This window comes from Eublepharis macularius, chromosome 16 (genome assembly GCF_028583425.1).
Source record: "Eublepharis macularius isolate TG4126 chromosome 16, MPM_Emac_v1.0, whole genome shotgun sequence".
Lineage (NCBI taxonomy): Eukaryota > Metazoa > Chordata > Lepidosauria > Squamata > Eublepharidae > Eublepharis > Eublepharis macularius.
Window position 1 is genome coordinate 36,663,567 of NC_072805.1, and position 12,146 is coordinate 36,675,712.

The window sequence follows — 12,146 nt, forward strand, 5'->3', positions numbered from 1 at the left end:
GATGTCTCGTGTAGAAAGACTCCGAGAATTCTTCCTGAACACACCTTGGAGGAGAGGATGTGGTTAGAGACATGCTCTTTTTGCTTCTGCACTGGGGCCACTTGTCCCCAGTGATTCGTTTGCTAGGCACCTGCGTATCATTGAAAACCAGCAAAGATCACTGTATAGTGCCATCAGCCAGATCAAATGTAGTTTGGAAACGCCCAGTTTCCTCATACTGCAAGCTCAACATATACCATCACATCTTGTTTCCATTCACTTAGACTCTGTTTTGCCAGAAGGCTCATTAAGTCTGCCAAACGGGGGTCTTTGCTCTTCCTTGTGCCTTTAGGTGCATTTTCTTTCATCACCTGGATTAGACAGGTCAGTTCATGGAGACTGGCGATAGGCTCTTATTCCTTGTCAGCTCTGATTCTGTTACGAGGCTTTTCCAACCGTAAGCAAGGGCAGGGAGGTGGGAATGCCCAAATGTAGTACAGGGTAAGGCAGACTTCGTATCACCTGACTCTGTGACCAACGAAGGCTTGAGAAGGATGAATTCATGAAGCTGTCTTACACTGAATTGGATCCTTGGTCCATCAAGGTCCGTACTGCCTGCTCGGTCAGTGACTTTCTAGGGTTAAAGAAAGAGATTTTCTGTACTATCTACTACAGACCTTTTAACCCGGCAATGCTAGGGATGGAACCCGGGACCTTTTGCATGCTGTGCCTGCCACTGAATCACAGTTCCTCCAAGGGTGCCTGAAGGGAATCTGGCTAGCTATTTGAATTCTACCATATCTAAGTTATATCTACCACTCAACTGGCCAGAGGTCTTAAACACCTCTATAGGAGGGCTCTAGTAGCTATCCCATAGGTTATGAAATTGCTACATAGCAGACAACGTTGTGTACTTGAATGTTCAAATGCTGGGAAGTTGAAAAGTTCTGCCCACGCCATTATTCATTGTTGTTTTAATATAATTGGGTATTTTCACTATCCAGTTGCCATAAAGACCTCTCAGATGCGCACTTTCCGTGTGTGCACTTCCTAACTACAGTCACACTTTTCATGTTGCTGCTTGTGGCAGAGTTGATAAAACAATGCTTACAAGGACTTGGAGTGTCTAAGATCGACTCAACCTGTGTAAAGCCCAAAGTCCTACCAGTTGGATGATACAAGGGACTGTAAAAACACACCAACATGCTTGGCTTTTTTATACACTGCCAAATATAGCCTGTGAATTGGTTGATTTTATAATTGTCTGGTTTTTAAAAGCCAGCTCTCATGGCTGCAAAATAATGCCATGGTAGAGCATTCGAAAGGGCTGCGAACTGCACTTTGTTCAGCTCAGGCAAGCTCTGTTCATTGTAGCTGAGCCTCAGCTGTTGCAGTGCTGAATATCAGGCGATGCATCTGGGGGGGCGGGGGGGGCAGGGAAGCTACTGCAGATCTAAATGGTGGCACAGTAATGAAATACAACAGCAACTCTTGTGCCACTATTTTCAGAAGAACGGTTTTAGAATGTATAGAGTAATACTTAGTAGTACTACGGACACAATTCTGTCTGTGTCCAAAGCACTCATCAATCCTCAAAGCAGCCCCTATAAGGTAGGCCTGGATTACATCCCGATTACAGACTGGGGGTGAGGGAGGCCGGAGAAAACACAACTTGACTAAGGTCATGTGTTAAGTTTGTGGCAGAGGTGAGGAGGAGGTTAGTGTGGTTGCTATAATCTGGGCATGGAGTAGGAGTCACTGGGGGTGTGTGTGGGGGAGGTAGTTGTGAATTTCCTGCATTGTGCAGGGGGTTGGACTAGATGACCCCGGAGGTGTCTTCCAACCCTATGATTCTATGAGAAAGGGAGTATTCAGTCATCCCCCCCTACCCCAAAAGATGCTTTTATCTTAAATGAGGGGAAAAAAAACCCTAAGCATTTCTCTTCTTTCTGCTTAACAGTTGCAACTGGGAAAAAAAATATCCCCAACATACTTCCTATTTTTTCTCTCTGATACGTTTATTGGTTGGGGGGGGGGAAACCAAGGGAGGAAAAAATAGCACAGAGGTTACCATTCACTTGAAAGGTCTTCCCTCTGTATTTGGTTTGCATATCGGGGAACGGTGCCAGCGGAAAACAGCCAGAGCGGCTAACAGGCACAGACAATGGTGCAGTGTGAAAACGACAGACTCTGTCAGGGCTTGACCAATATTCATGAGAAAGGCCTGTGACAAACAGAGAGAAAATGAGCTCTGAAGTCTGATGCAAATCTGCAGTCCCTGGGCTCTTCTCAATTTTACTACTGCCCTATGCAGTGCTTGGGGCAGGGCAGAAATAATGCAAAACAGAGACAACTGGAGAAGAGTCGTAATTCGGTGGCAGAGCCCGCGGCTCCAGCCTTTTCAGAGAGAAGCAATTCAGAGTGCAGAGCTGGGAAAGGCGTCTGCCTGGAAGAGATGGTATCGGAAGAAACAGTACAGAGCTAGATAGCCTGGATCTAGCAGGAGACAGCTTAGTAAGAATCCCTCATTTTCTTTCCCAGATCCTTCTTTGAATATGTCCACGTCAAAATAGCAATATTTGCCCAACATTTGCCGTGCAATCCTATGGAGAGTTACTCAAGTCTAAACCCATTGATTTCAACAGGTTTAGACTGACGTAAGTCACCATAGGACTGCACTGTAAGTTCAGCCGGCCATAGAGATAACCCACAGAGACACCCTACTGCCAGCAGGCACCACTTCCTTTCAGCGTTTGTAAACTGAGCCAACATATACTTTATCTAAGTTAATAGACACCATTTATTAGGAAACACAGGTTAACAGTTTTCAAAAACATCATAAATCACCGATTAGAGGGTCTGAGAATAAAGGAATGTCCACATCACATCAAGTATGTTTCCAACATAATTCATTTAATAAAACAGCCCAAGCCTGAATGGAATCTGGAAAACAATGAACATATTGGACGTAGCTGGGATTCTCTTTGCTTGCAGCCCTGGGACTGCAATCATTTAGTTTGAATCAGCAACATAGCCTCATATGAGATTAAATTAAAATGTAATGTAGTATAATCCAGTCCTTAATCATGTGAACATGGACCACTCGCGCGCCTCCTTAGAGGATTTTGCCCTGCTCCCCAAGAACTTCATTCCATCCTTGGCAGTCAAATGTTTCATGATTAAGTTTTACTATAACTGCATGGCAAACACCAATAAGAAAGAGTCATGCAACATTCTTCCGTTTTAAAAAGGCATAATTTGAAATATCAATTGAATTACATAATTCCATATCAAATATTAATATATTAATCATAGCGATCATGATGAGTTTTTTAATTAGTTACTGTCGGATGTTATCATCTACCAATTTAAAGTTCTTCCTCTCAGTCGATTGGCTGCAAAGATTCAAAGAAAGATAAAGCAGACAGGAGTGCTTCAAATCAAATACTCCGAACAGTTGGAACAGTAAGAGTTGTCTTGCTGGACAGTCAGTTAGAAAAATGCAATTTGCATCCTGGTGTTGTGTACGTGGAAGGACCAATTCAAGCGGCACTAAAAGGAATTTTGCTTGTCGAAACTTTTTAATTTACATGCAACTTCCATTTCGTGAGATGTACAGAAGAAAATGAGGGTATGTAAACCATGGAATGTGTACAACAGAATCCATGACTAAAAAAGAATGTACGGTTTGAGTAAACGACAATATATACAGCCAAATCACTGGAAGGCTGTGTGACATAGCTTTGATTTTTTAACACTTTCCAAATAAATTAAAAACAATGCAACATTTACAAATAGTACAGTTACAATACCCTCCCCCCTTCTGCTGTTGTAGGCCAGAATGTAGTATTTTAGATCCAGCAGCAATTTCTCCATCAAGCTATTAAGGCATGTCACATAGCATCAAAGTGGAAACGGTGGGCTTCTTGTCTTTTCTCTCGATCATCTGCTTTCTGGAAAACAGCAAAAAGTGTGGTGGGTAGGGTGGCTAGCCCTGCATTTTCAGTGCAATCCTAAAAACTGGGAGTAACAGACTTGAGTAGGATTCAAAGTAGACTTGCTTAGGACTGTTCTCTTTGACTCTTGGAAACTCAACGAATATCGTGGAAGAAGATGGAAAGCAGGTTAAGGCTCTTCAGCAATTAGTTACTTAAATACCTGCCAATTTGGAGGAAGGAGTGCGTTCAGAAATTTATTTACTTCATTTATGCTTTGTCTGTCTCCCCAGCGGGAACCCAAAGCGGCTTACGCTGTTCTCCTCTCTTCTATTTTATCCTCACAAAAACCCTGTGAGGTAGGTTAGATTGAGAGGGTGTGATTGGCCCGAGGTCACCCAGTAAGCTTCTATGGCAAACTGGAAGCTCAAACTTGGGTGTCCCAGATCCGAGTCCGATAATTATTCTACCACACTCGCTCTCAAAGGTTGCTGCAGTTGAGGATTCGCTCCTTTTGGTATTAAAGGCCCAACAGTTTGGAGTGGTCTATTTGGCAATATCACTTTTCTAAAGCAGCAATACATAATTGAAGCAGATATCCTTCTTGGGACATGTGCGTTTGCCGTCATCTGGATTGCAAAGAAGTATCTGATACCTTGAAATGGAAGGAGAGATGCTGAAGTTTCTATACCTGATGGGTTGTATTTTTTTTTTAAATATACTAGAATTTTATTCAGAATGCCAAATTAAGACAACTGGAGAAGGAGGAAGCTTAAGGGCAACTAGCATTGCTAAAACTCAAGAGACTATTCAATGTCAGAGGAAAAAAGGGGCTTAAAAATTCTCAGAAAAGTAGATAAAAGCTTGAAAGTCCAGCCTTTGGTAGATGTGGGCATATGCCTGACATGCTGATGCTCTGGACAAAACAAGGATATTTTAGCCTCTATCTGGGTCCAGGTGTGCCTTCACTCGCAGCCTACCGTCATTTGTCCAGTACAGAAGTGACTACAAGCGTTGCTTACCGCTAGTTTACTAGGCCAAACGTATGCTTACACTTGTAACTAGAAGATAAGTCAGCGACAGGAAGGGGGACAAGGCTGCAAGGTTTCCGAGACGTGTGCACCCTCACTTTCCTCACCCTTATCTGACAAGTTGTTGCTGCTCTCTAAGGGTATAGAGGGGCTGCGTGTTGAATTCGCTCGGCCCTTCTGGACTGTGCCTGTCAGGCCTTTATCTTTCTGGAAAACAGTGCTGCTCGGAGGTGTTATCACGCTCTGCCTTCTTGGCAGGGACACGCTCTTGCCACTGAGGCTCTGGCATATCTCAGTCTATAAAAAAAATAGCCTGCAGTATGTTCTCCAACCCCCCACTCTACACAGAGCCAATTCACACTGCACAGTGCACCGCTGTCTCTCTTCCTCTGCCCTCTCCCTCCACCTTTTCCCCTTTCAAATAGTAATTCCAAGCCAGTTCTGCTCTCTCTTTTGCATGGCATTTTGAAAAGGTTAGCTCTTTTCATTTACCGCTCAAGTCTGAAAGCCAGGCGCAATCTGGGACATACAGAGACGCTCTGTTGTATCCCAGCTCTTGCGTCCGGAATATGCACTAAATGTTGCTGAATTTGGCCAGTTGTTTTAAATAGGAAAACCTGCCTTAAAAAAAAAACGTACAAAATTTTGAAAAAGCAAGGAGACACCTTCAGATCTCACCCTCAGGCTGGTTTTCACAAACCTCTGCTTTCCCAAGACCTCTGGAGTATGTGAGCCTTCATATACCCATCACATTCTTCAGAAAGTAAAGGGCACTACCAAATTCCTCCCAATTTCAGTGAGTTTCTCAATTCACTGGTGTGTGTGTGTGTGTGTGTGTGTGTGTGTGTGTGTGTGTGAGAGAGAGAGAGAGAGAGAGAGAGAGAGAGAGAGACTTTCCATTTTAGAGTTTAGGAGAGTCCTCAATGAGCAAAAAGACAGCTGGGTGAACTTAGCTCTTGTATATGACAAGACAAAGATCAAAATACTTCACCGAGCTTTTAATTTCTTGGTTAGTCTTTATTTCTAGCCTCTGGCATCCATATTAAAATTTCTGCAAAGTTTCATGAAAATGCCCCCTACTATGTTCAAATGTGTGCAAAACCTTTTTTTCCTAAACATTTAACTAGTTCCTTTTGTTTCATGAATGCCAACAAAGAGCTAGAGAGAGTTTAAAATGCAGTAATTTTGACGGGTACGATTATGGCCTGGCCAGGCAGCAGTGCATATTGGCTATCCTGCTGGCTGGCTGTTAACTCTGAATAGAGAGCCATGTGAGAAATTGGGACATATTTTTCTTTTGTAGTATTAAAAGAAGCTTCTTAAATGGCTTCTGCAGATCAATGCATTTCTATAGAGTAAAACAGACAGTTTTGCTCATGGTAAAATATTGCAGTTTTGAAGCTTGTCAATAAAAGTCAGCAAGGGTTCCTAATTCAGAGGGAAGAAATCCTTTTGTATTACATCCTGGCTGAAAATGAAGAAAAAGTGGTTTAAATTTCATTCATTGCCAGAAGCCATGTTGCGCGGTGTGTCTTTCAGTAAATTGTGAGCAGAGAAAGACATTCAAGGCCGTGGTTGCAAGAAGACCTCAAGTTTTAACAAATCTTTAAGACACCAACTCCCAAACTTTTTTCATTCTGAATTGGTCTACATGTGCTGCAGAATAAGGTGGCAGAGCAGAATGTATTTGTTTTAAAAAATGTTCTTCTATGCAAATCAAAACCATCAACTCTGCAAAAGGAAGTCTAGCACACTGGGGGACGCCCAGTCCCTCTCTCTGAAGTACTAGCATTCTACTTGCTGTATGGTTTAGAAAAACAAAACACAGAAGCAAGCATTTACATTTAAGCTCCCTCACTAGCAATCAGAAGTTATTTGTACGCCGCTTTTCTGCCCAACTGGGGCCACCAAGGCAACTAACAGGTAATACATTATAAAAACATATCATAAAAACAATGAAAACCAAAACCAAAAATACATATTAAAGCACATAAAACAATAATTAAAACATAGGGCAAGGAGGAATCCATTTAGGGAATGCCAGACGAAATTAAACAGCCTTCACCCACTGGCAGAAGACCGTGATGGAAGGGGACAGATGAATATCTCTGGGTAGAGGGTTCCATAGTTTGGATGCCACCGCAGAGAAGGCCCTTCCCTTGGGTTGCCTCCTGTCTAATCTCAGGAGGTGGGGGTACCCGAAGCAGGGCCTTGGAAGATGATCTTAGTGGGCAGGCAGGTTTGTAGACATGGGTTCCATTCTGCTACATTTGGGAAAGTGATTAAAACCAGAGGGCCACACGAGCAGATATTTCCCTTTGAAAAGGAATAAATAATCCTGAGCTGCCTGCCTGACCCACCCTTTCTCACAGCCCCTCAGTTTATCACTAACAGAAGGACTGCCATTATTCCAGAAATGGAAGCATGCTGGCCTGTTCTTGTTGATTCATTCAATAAGTTTCTCCTTGAGGGGAATCTAATGTGTGAACAGTTCATGTCCTGAATAACTCATACAGAAGTATCTAATACTTGATAAGACTCAACGCTTAACGTACAATTGATGCACACCATTACACCACTCTCTTCTACATTTAAGCCTAGCTACCTGAGATTCTTTCATTGAACCTGGAACTTTTGGCATGTTCTATTCGGACTCTTTCCCCTGCAACATACACTAGCATTCTAGCACTTGGTTACAGAAGGGTTCGCTGGAAATAATTCTGTTTAGAACAGTTTTGCAAAACTGAAAAGCTTAATACAAAGATGGTGGCATACCATTAGACCATCTGATGGATAGCAAGGCAGACAAACATTTGCAACTAATTGCAAGTCTGGAGACTGAGCCCTACGAGGAGACTGAGTCTGGAGACTGAGCCCTACGAGGAAAGGCTGAGGGCCTTGGGAATGTTTAGTTTGGAGAAGAGGAGATTGAGGGGGGACATGATTACTCTCTTTAAATATTTGAAAGGCTATCATTTGGAGGAGGGCAAGGAGCTGTTCCAGTTGGCAGCAGAGGGTAGGACCCGAAGCAATGGGCTTAAATTACATGCACAAAGGTGCCGGCTGGATATTAGGAAAAACTTTTTCATGGTCAGAGTAGTTCAAAAGTGGAATCAGCTGCCTAGGGAGGTGGTGAGCTCCCCCTCACTGGCAGTTTTCAAGAAGAGGCTGGATGAATATTTGTCAGAGATGCTTTAGGCTGATCCTGCACTGGGCAGGGGGTTGGACTAGATGGTCTGTATGGCCCCTTCCAACTCTATGATTCTATGAATTAGAGCTTACCTTCTCCTGCCAGTGCAATATGCCAATTATCGCCAGGATGAACACACAGACCCCAATCAGGGCAATGGCTGTGAGCAACACAATGTTACTTGGGGTCAGGTACAGTTTGGCACTCCAGCTGTGGGGAAAAAGTAAACCCAAGAAAGCATCAGTACTTTCTCTTACGGACCCGAAAACATATTCCGTAGAGATTATGGAAAGCAAAATGATTGGGGAGCGCGATTTCAGATCTGTTCATACGGGTTGTAAAATAACAAGAAACACTCTTGGTATGCCGCAGCGCGGCAGATTTCTGTAACGTCAGTCTGAGAAACATTTTGACTTGTATTTTCAAGAAGTGACTTTTCCACCGCAAAGTGTTCGGGAATTTTATAACCTTTCATCCCTTACGAGTGCTATTGAAGCAGACCTGCACACACATTCGGAGTAACCTTGTTTTCCTTTTCCCTAATCAAGAATAGCCTTGGAATGCAGTCACTGTACAAAGCAAGGCGCCAAACTTTTTGACATGTTTATATCAGGAAGTGTTTACTGTCTAGTCACCCAGAACCATCAGGAGCCGTAATTCCTGAAAGCAGCATTTCCAAAGAATTATTTGTACAAACCCTGTGTTAACCTTTGATCTTTTATTCTGTAAACAATTAGCTTTGAAAGGTATATAAGATTCTCTGCCGTATCCGATCTTTATGCATATGTCGGAACATGGCATTGCATCTGGGTTTTACTGTAAATAAAGCTCATTATTCTTTACGGATCACTGTTTTGGTGTCTTAATCACTTGTGGGTGATGGCTGTTGGGAAATATAATCTGAATGCAGAGTACCTTTAAGAAATTTTTCCTTAACACAAAGCTGATGTTCTCTTTTGCTAAGCGGCACCTTAGAACAGAGAAAATGAAGGACGGGGGGTGATTGAGAGAAAGCAATCTTTTTGCCCTCCAGGAATGCCAGTAGGGATCTTTTTCCTTGCTTCAGCCCTGAATGATGTTCATGGCTTGGAGCTGTACAAGCAGGAGAGGTGGAAAGGAAGATCGCTGGAGTTCCCGTTTTTAACATGTAAGGAGATTTACACAACTATAAAGCTTCCCTCAGAGGTCTCAGCAGAGGAGAATACTTGTTTTATAGATCCAAACACATTAACGGCATTCCTTCTTTCTTTTTATAAGTACCATTTTTCACGTTACACTGTTATGCTGAAAATGTACATGGTTGCCCAACGCATCATACTCGCAGTAAGCTCAATACTGGAAAGAGAAGATTATCTTCTCTCCAATGCAGTTGAAAGTTTGGGCTTCAGAAACCTTACCGTAAAAAACGATATATATATATATATGAGTTGTTTAATTATCGGGAGTAGGGGGGGGGGTATGGTATTTTATATGCTCCATAAGGGGCTGGCCGGGCTACCGTGGCATGTGTTTAATTGCTTGGCAAATGGCTCTATTGATTATTGGAAGTTCATAAACAGTATGTCAATGGAGGGCTGCAAGACAGCATTTAGCCCATCATCTCGCTCTGTCCTCGGAGTGCAGGCTGCTTGATATTGATTTTACTTAACGCGTTTTGGCAAAATGAGCTGTAACTGCCCCGTTTGCGGAGAGAGGCAGAGAGTGGCTTCAACTCAGCCACGTAGAAAATTACACCATTAAAAATGGTCTTCTCCCAAATGGTACATTAAAAGTCTATTTTCCCAGTCCGCTCTTTTCTCTCTTTTGGGAGTGGGAACAAGTTACCTGCATCTGTAATCCCCTCTTGGTCTGCGGAACAGCAGCATCGGAGCTGAGCCCCACCAGCACGTTACTGAGATTAAGGCAGAACATCCCAAAGAGAGACCCAAACGCTGGCCCTTTTCTGCAGCTTTCTGCAAAGCTGCACTGACTCCCCTCCCCATTTTACATTAAGCGTTTACAATCCTACCCCTTACCTAAAGGGAAGCTCTCTTAATACTATTCCTTTCTTCTAACTTCCTAGTAACTAAGAAAGACTCTTTAATACCATGGATCACAATTAGAAAGGGATAAAATCTTTTGCATAATCCATTAGGTTTATCTAAGACACAAGACTAATTTCTGAAACCCCACCTATTTTTTTCCCGGTTGATTTACTCAGAGCAAACATGAAAAGCATTTTCATAATAATAATAAACAATAAACCCCTTCTCTTTTCATGTAGATTTGGCATAAGCAAGAATAATTTGCTGTACTGATAGAAGTCCATCACTACAGCTATTCACTAACTGCTGTTCTCTCTCTCTCTCTCTCTCTCTCTCACACACACACACACACAAACACACACATCACAGAGAAGAAAATGTACATCTGTCAAGATTCTGCACAATTTTTCATCACTGAGGTAAATAAAATAAAATAAATAAATTGTACTTTTCATTCGTTATCTAAGGTTTTTTAAATTTGACTATGCACCATATGTGGATTTGATACAAGTCACATTAACATAGATCCAGAGGAGTTAGCTGTGTTAGTTTGTAGCTGCAAAACAGTAAAGAGTTCTATAACACCTTTACCCCCTAAGGGAGTAAAAAGGGGTCAAATGTGTTTTCCCAGAGGGATACAGCTTCCCTGTGTGGCTGGCAGGCTGCTGCCTGCTTGCACCCCTGCCCACTGTCAGCTCAGCCACTCTTCCCTGATTGGGCCAGCCTTTCAAGGTCATTTGCATATGCAGGCTGATTGGGGTTCACAACATTCCACACCTCCCCCCCCCCCGAGACAGTTGGTACTATGCTATTACACTATAAAACCAACTTTAAAAAAAGTTACATACCCATAAGTATCATAACTGGATTTAAAGTAGTTAAATACCATAGCAAAGCACAGGTATCAAGCTAGTTGATATATAAATTAGCCTAGTATACAGGCCAATAATTTTGCTCTCCGATTAATTAGTTTTAATTTTAAAAGTTTTAAAAAGTTTTAATAAAACATTTCAACCCTTCTTTCCAGGTGGCATGCAGACCAGTCCAAGTGCGGAGATGCAAAAACTAAACAAAGTTCAGGTAGATTCACGGAGGTACGGGGGATGCACTGCAGATGTTTGGTAGTTAATGCCTTTGTGAAAGTAATGAAGAACATAAGAGGAGCCCTGCTGGACCGTTCCAATGGCCTGTCTGCTCCAGTATCCTGTTTCTCACAGGGGCCAACTAAATGCCCTGAAAGATTTGTAAGAGTAATCCCGTTACTCTCTTTGTTTGGATAACTGAAAGATTCATAAGCAAGGGCACAGAGGTCCAACTCTCCCCCTGCTGATGCCTTCCCAGAGACAGACTGCTCCTGAACACAGAGGCTCCATTCGACCATCCTAGCTAATAGTTACTGATGGACCAGTCCCTCATAAAGTTGTCTAATTCCTCTTTTAAAGCCATTAACTTAATGGCCATCGCTCTATCTTGGGGCAGTGCAAGTTTTATCATGGTTGTATTATGATGTTTGCCTGCCTATCAATGGGAGTTGCCAAAATCTAGTATGTCTCTTTCTCTTTCCAAAGGGTCTTCTTTCTTTCCAAAATCTTATCTTTCCATGCAATATCATGACCACCACTACCCACACATTTTTCTTCTGAAATGAAAAGCCCAAGTCCCAAAGCAGAAATTAGATTAATAGAAACCTAAGCTGCTATTTAGCACTTTGCTTAAGAATAGTGTTCCCAAAGTCCCAAACTGATGGAACTACTCTTGAGTAAGCAGATGGCAGATTGCATCCTTTCTGCATAACTTCCCCCAACTGCCATGTTATCACAACTTGTAGTTTCAATAACATTACAGTACCTGCCCAAAAGCATATGGGAACCTTTTTTTAAAAGAGCTATTGCATTGCTGGTTTATTTCCAAGTTTAATAACGCTTCCCGCCCCCCCCCCCCCCAACAGGTATGGTTTGTTTTAGGATTTCAATAAAGATTTATTGAC

General features: G+C 42.5%; 1 protein-coding gene across 1 annotated transcript in view; it reads right to left on the reverse strand.

Annotated features, from left to right (window-relative positions):
- Positions 1 to 2,871: 2,871 nt before the first annotated feature.
- Positions 2,872 to 12,146, reverse strand: part of ITFG1 (integrin alpha FG-GAP repeat containing 1) — a 136,092-nt gene continuing 126,817 nt past the window's right edge. The window contains exons 17-18 of the mRNA XM_055000558.1: positions 8,228 to 8,345; positions 2,872 to 3,932 (exon numbers count right to left, since the gene is read on the reverse strand). Of these exons, the coding sequence (XP_054856533.1) occupies positions 3,873 to 3,932; positions 8,228 to 8,345 (178 nt within the window). The 3' untranslated portion in view covers positions 2,872 to 3,872. The remainder of the gene's footprint in view (positions 3,933 to 8,227; positions 8,346 to 12,146) is intronic.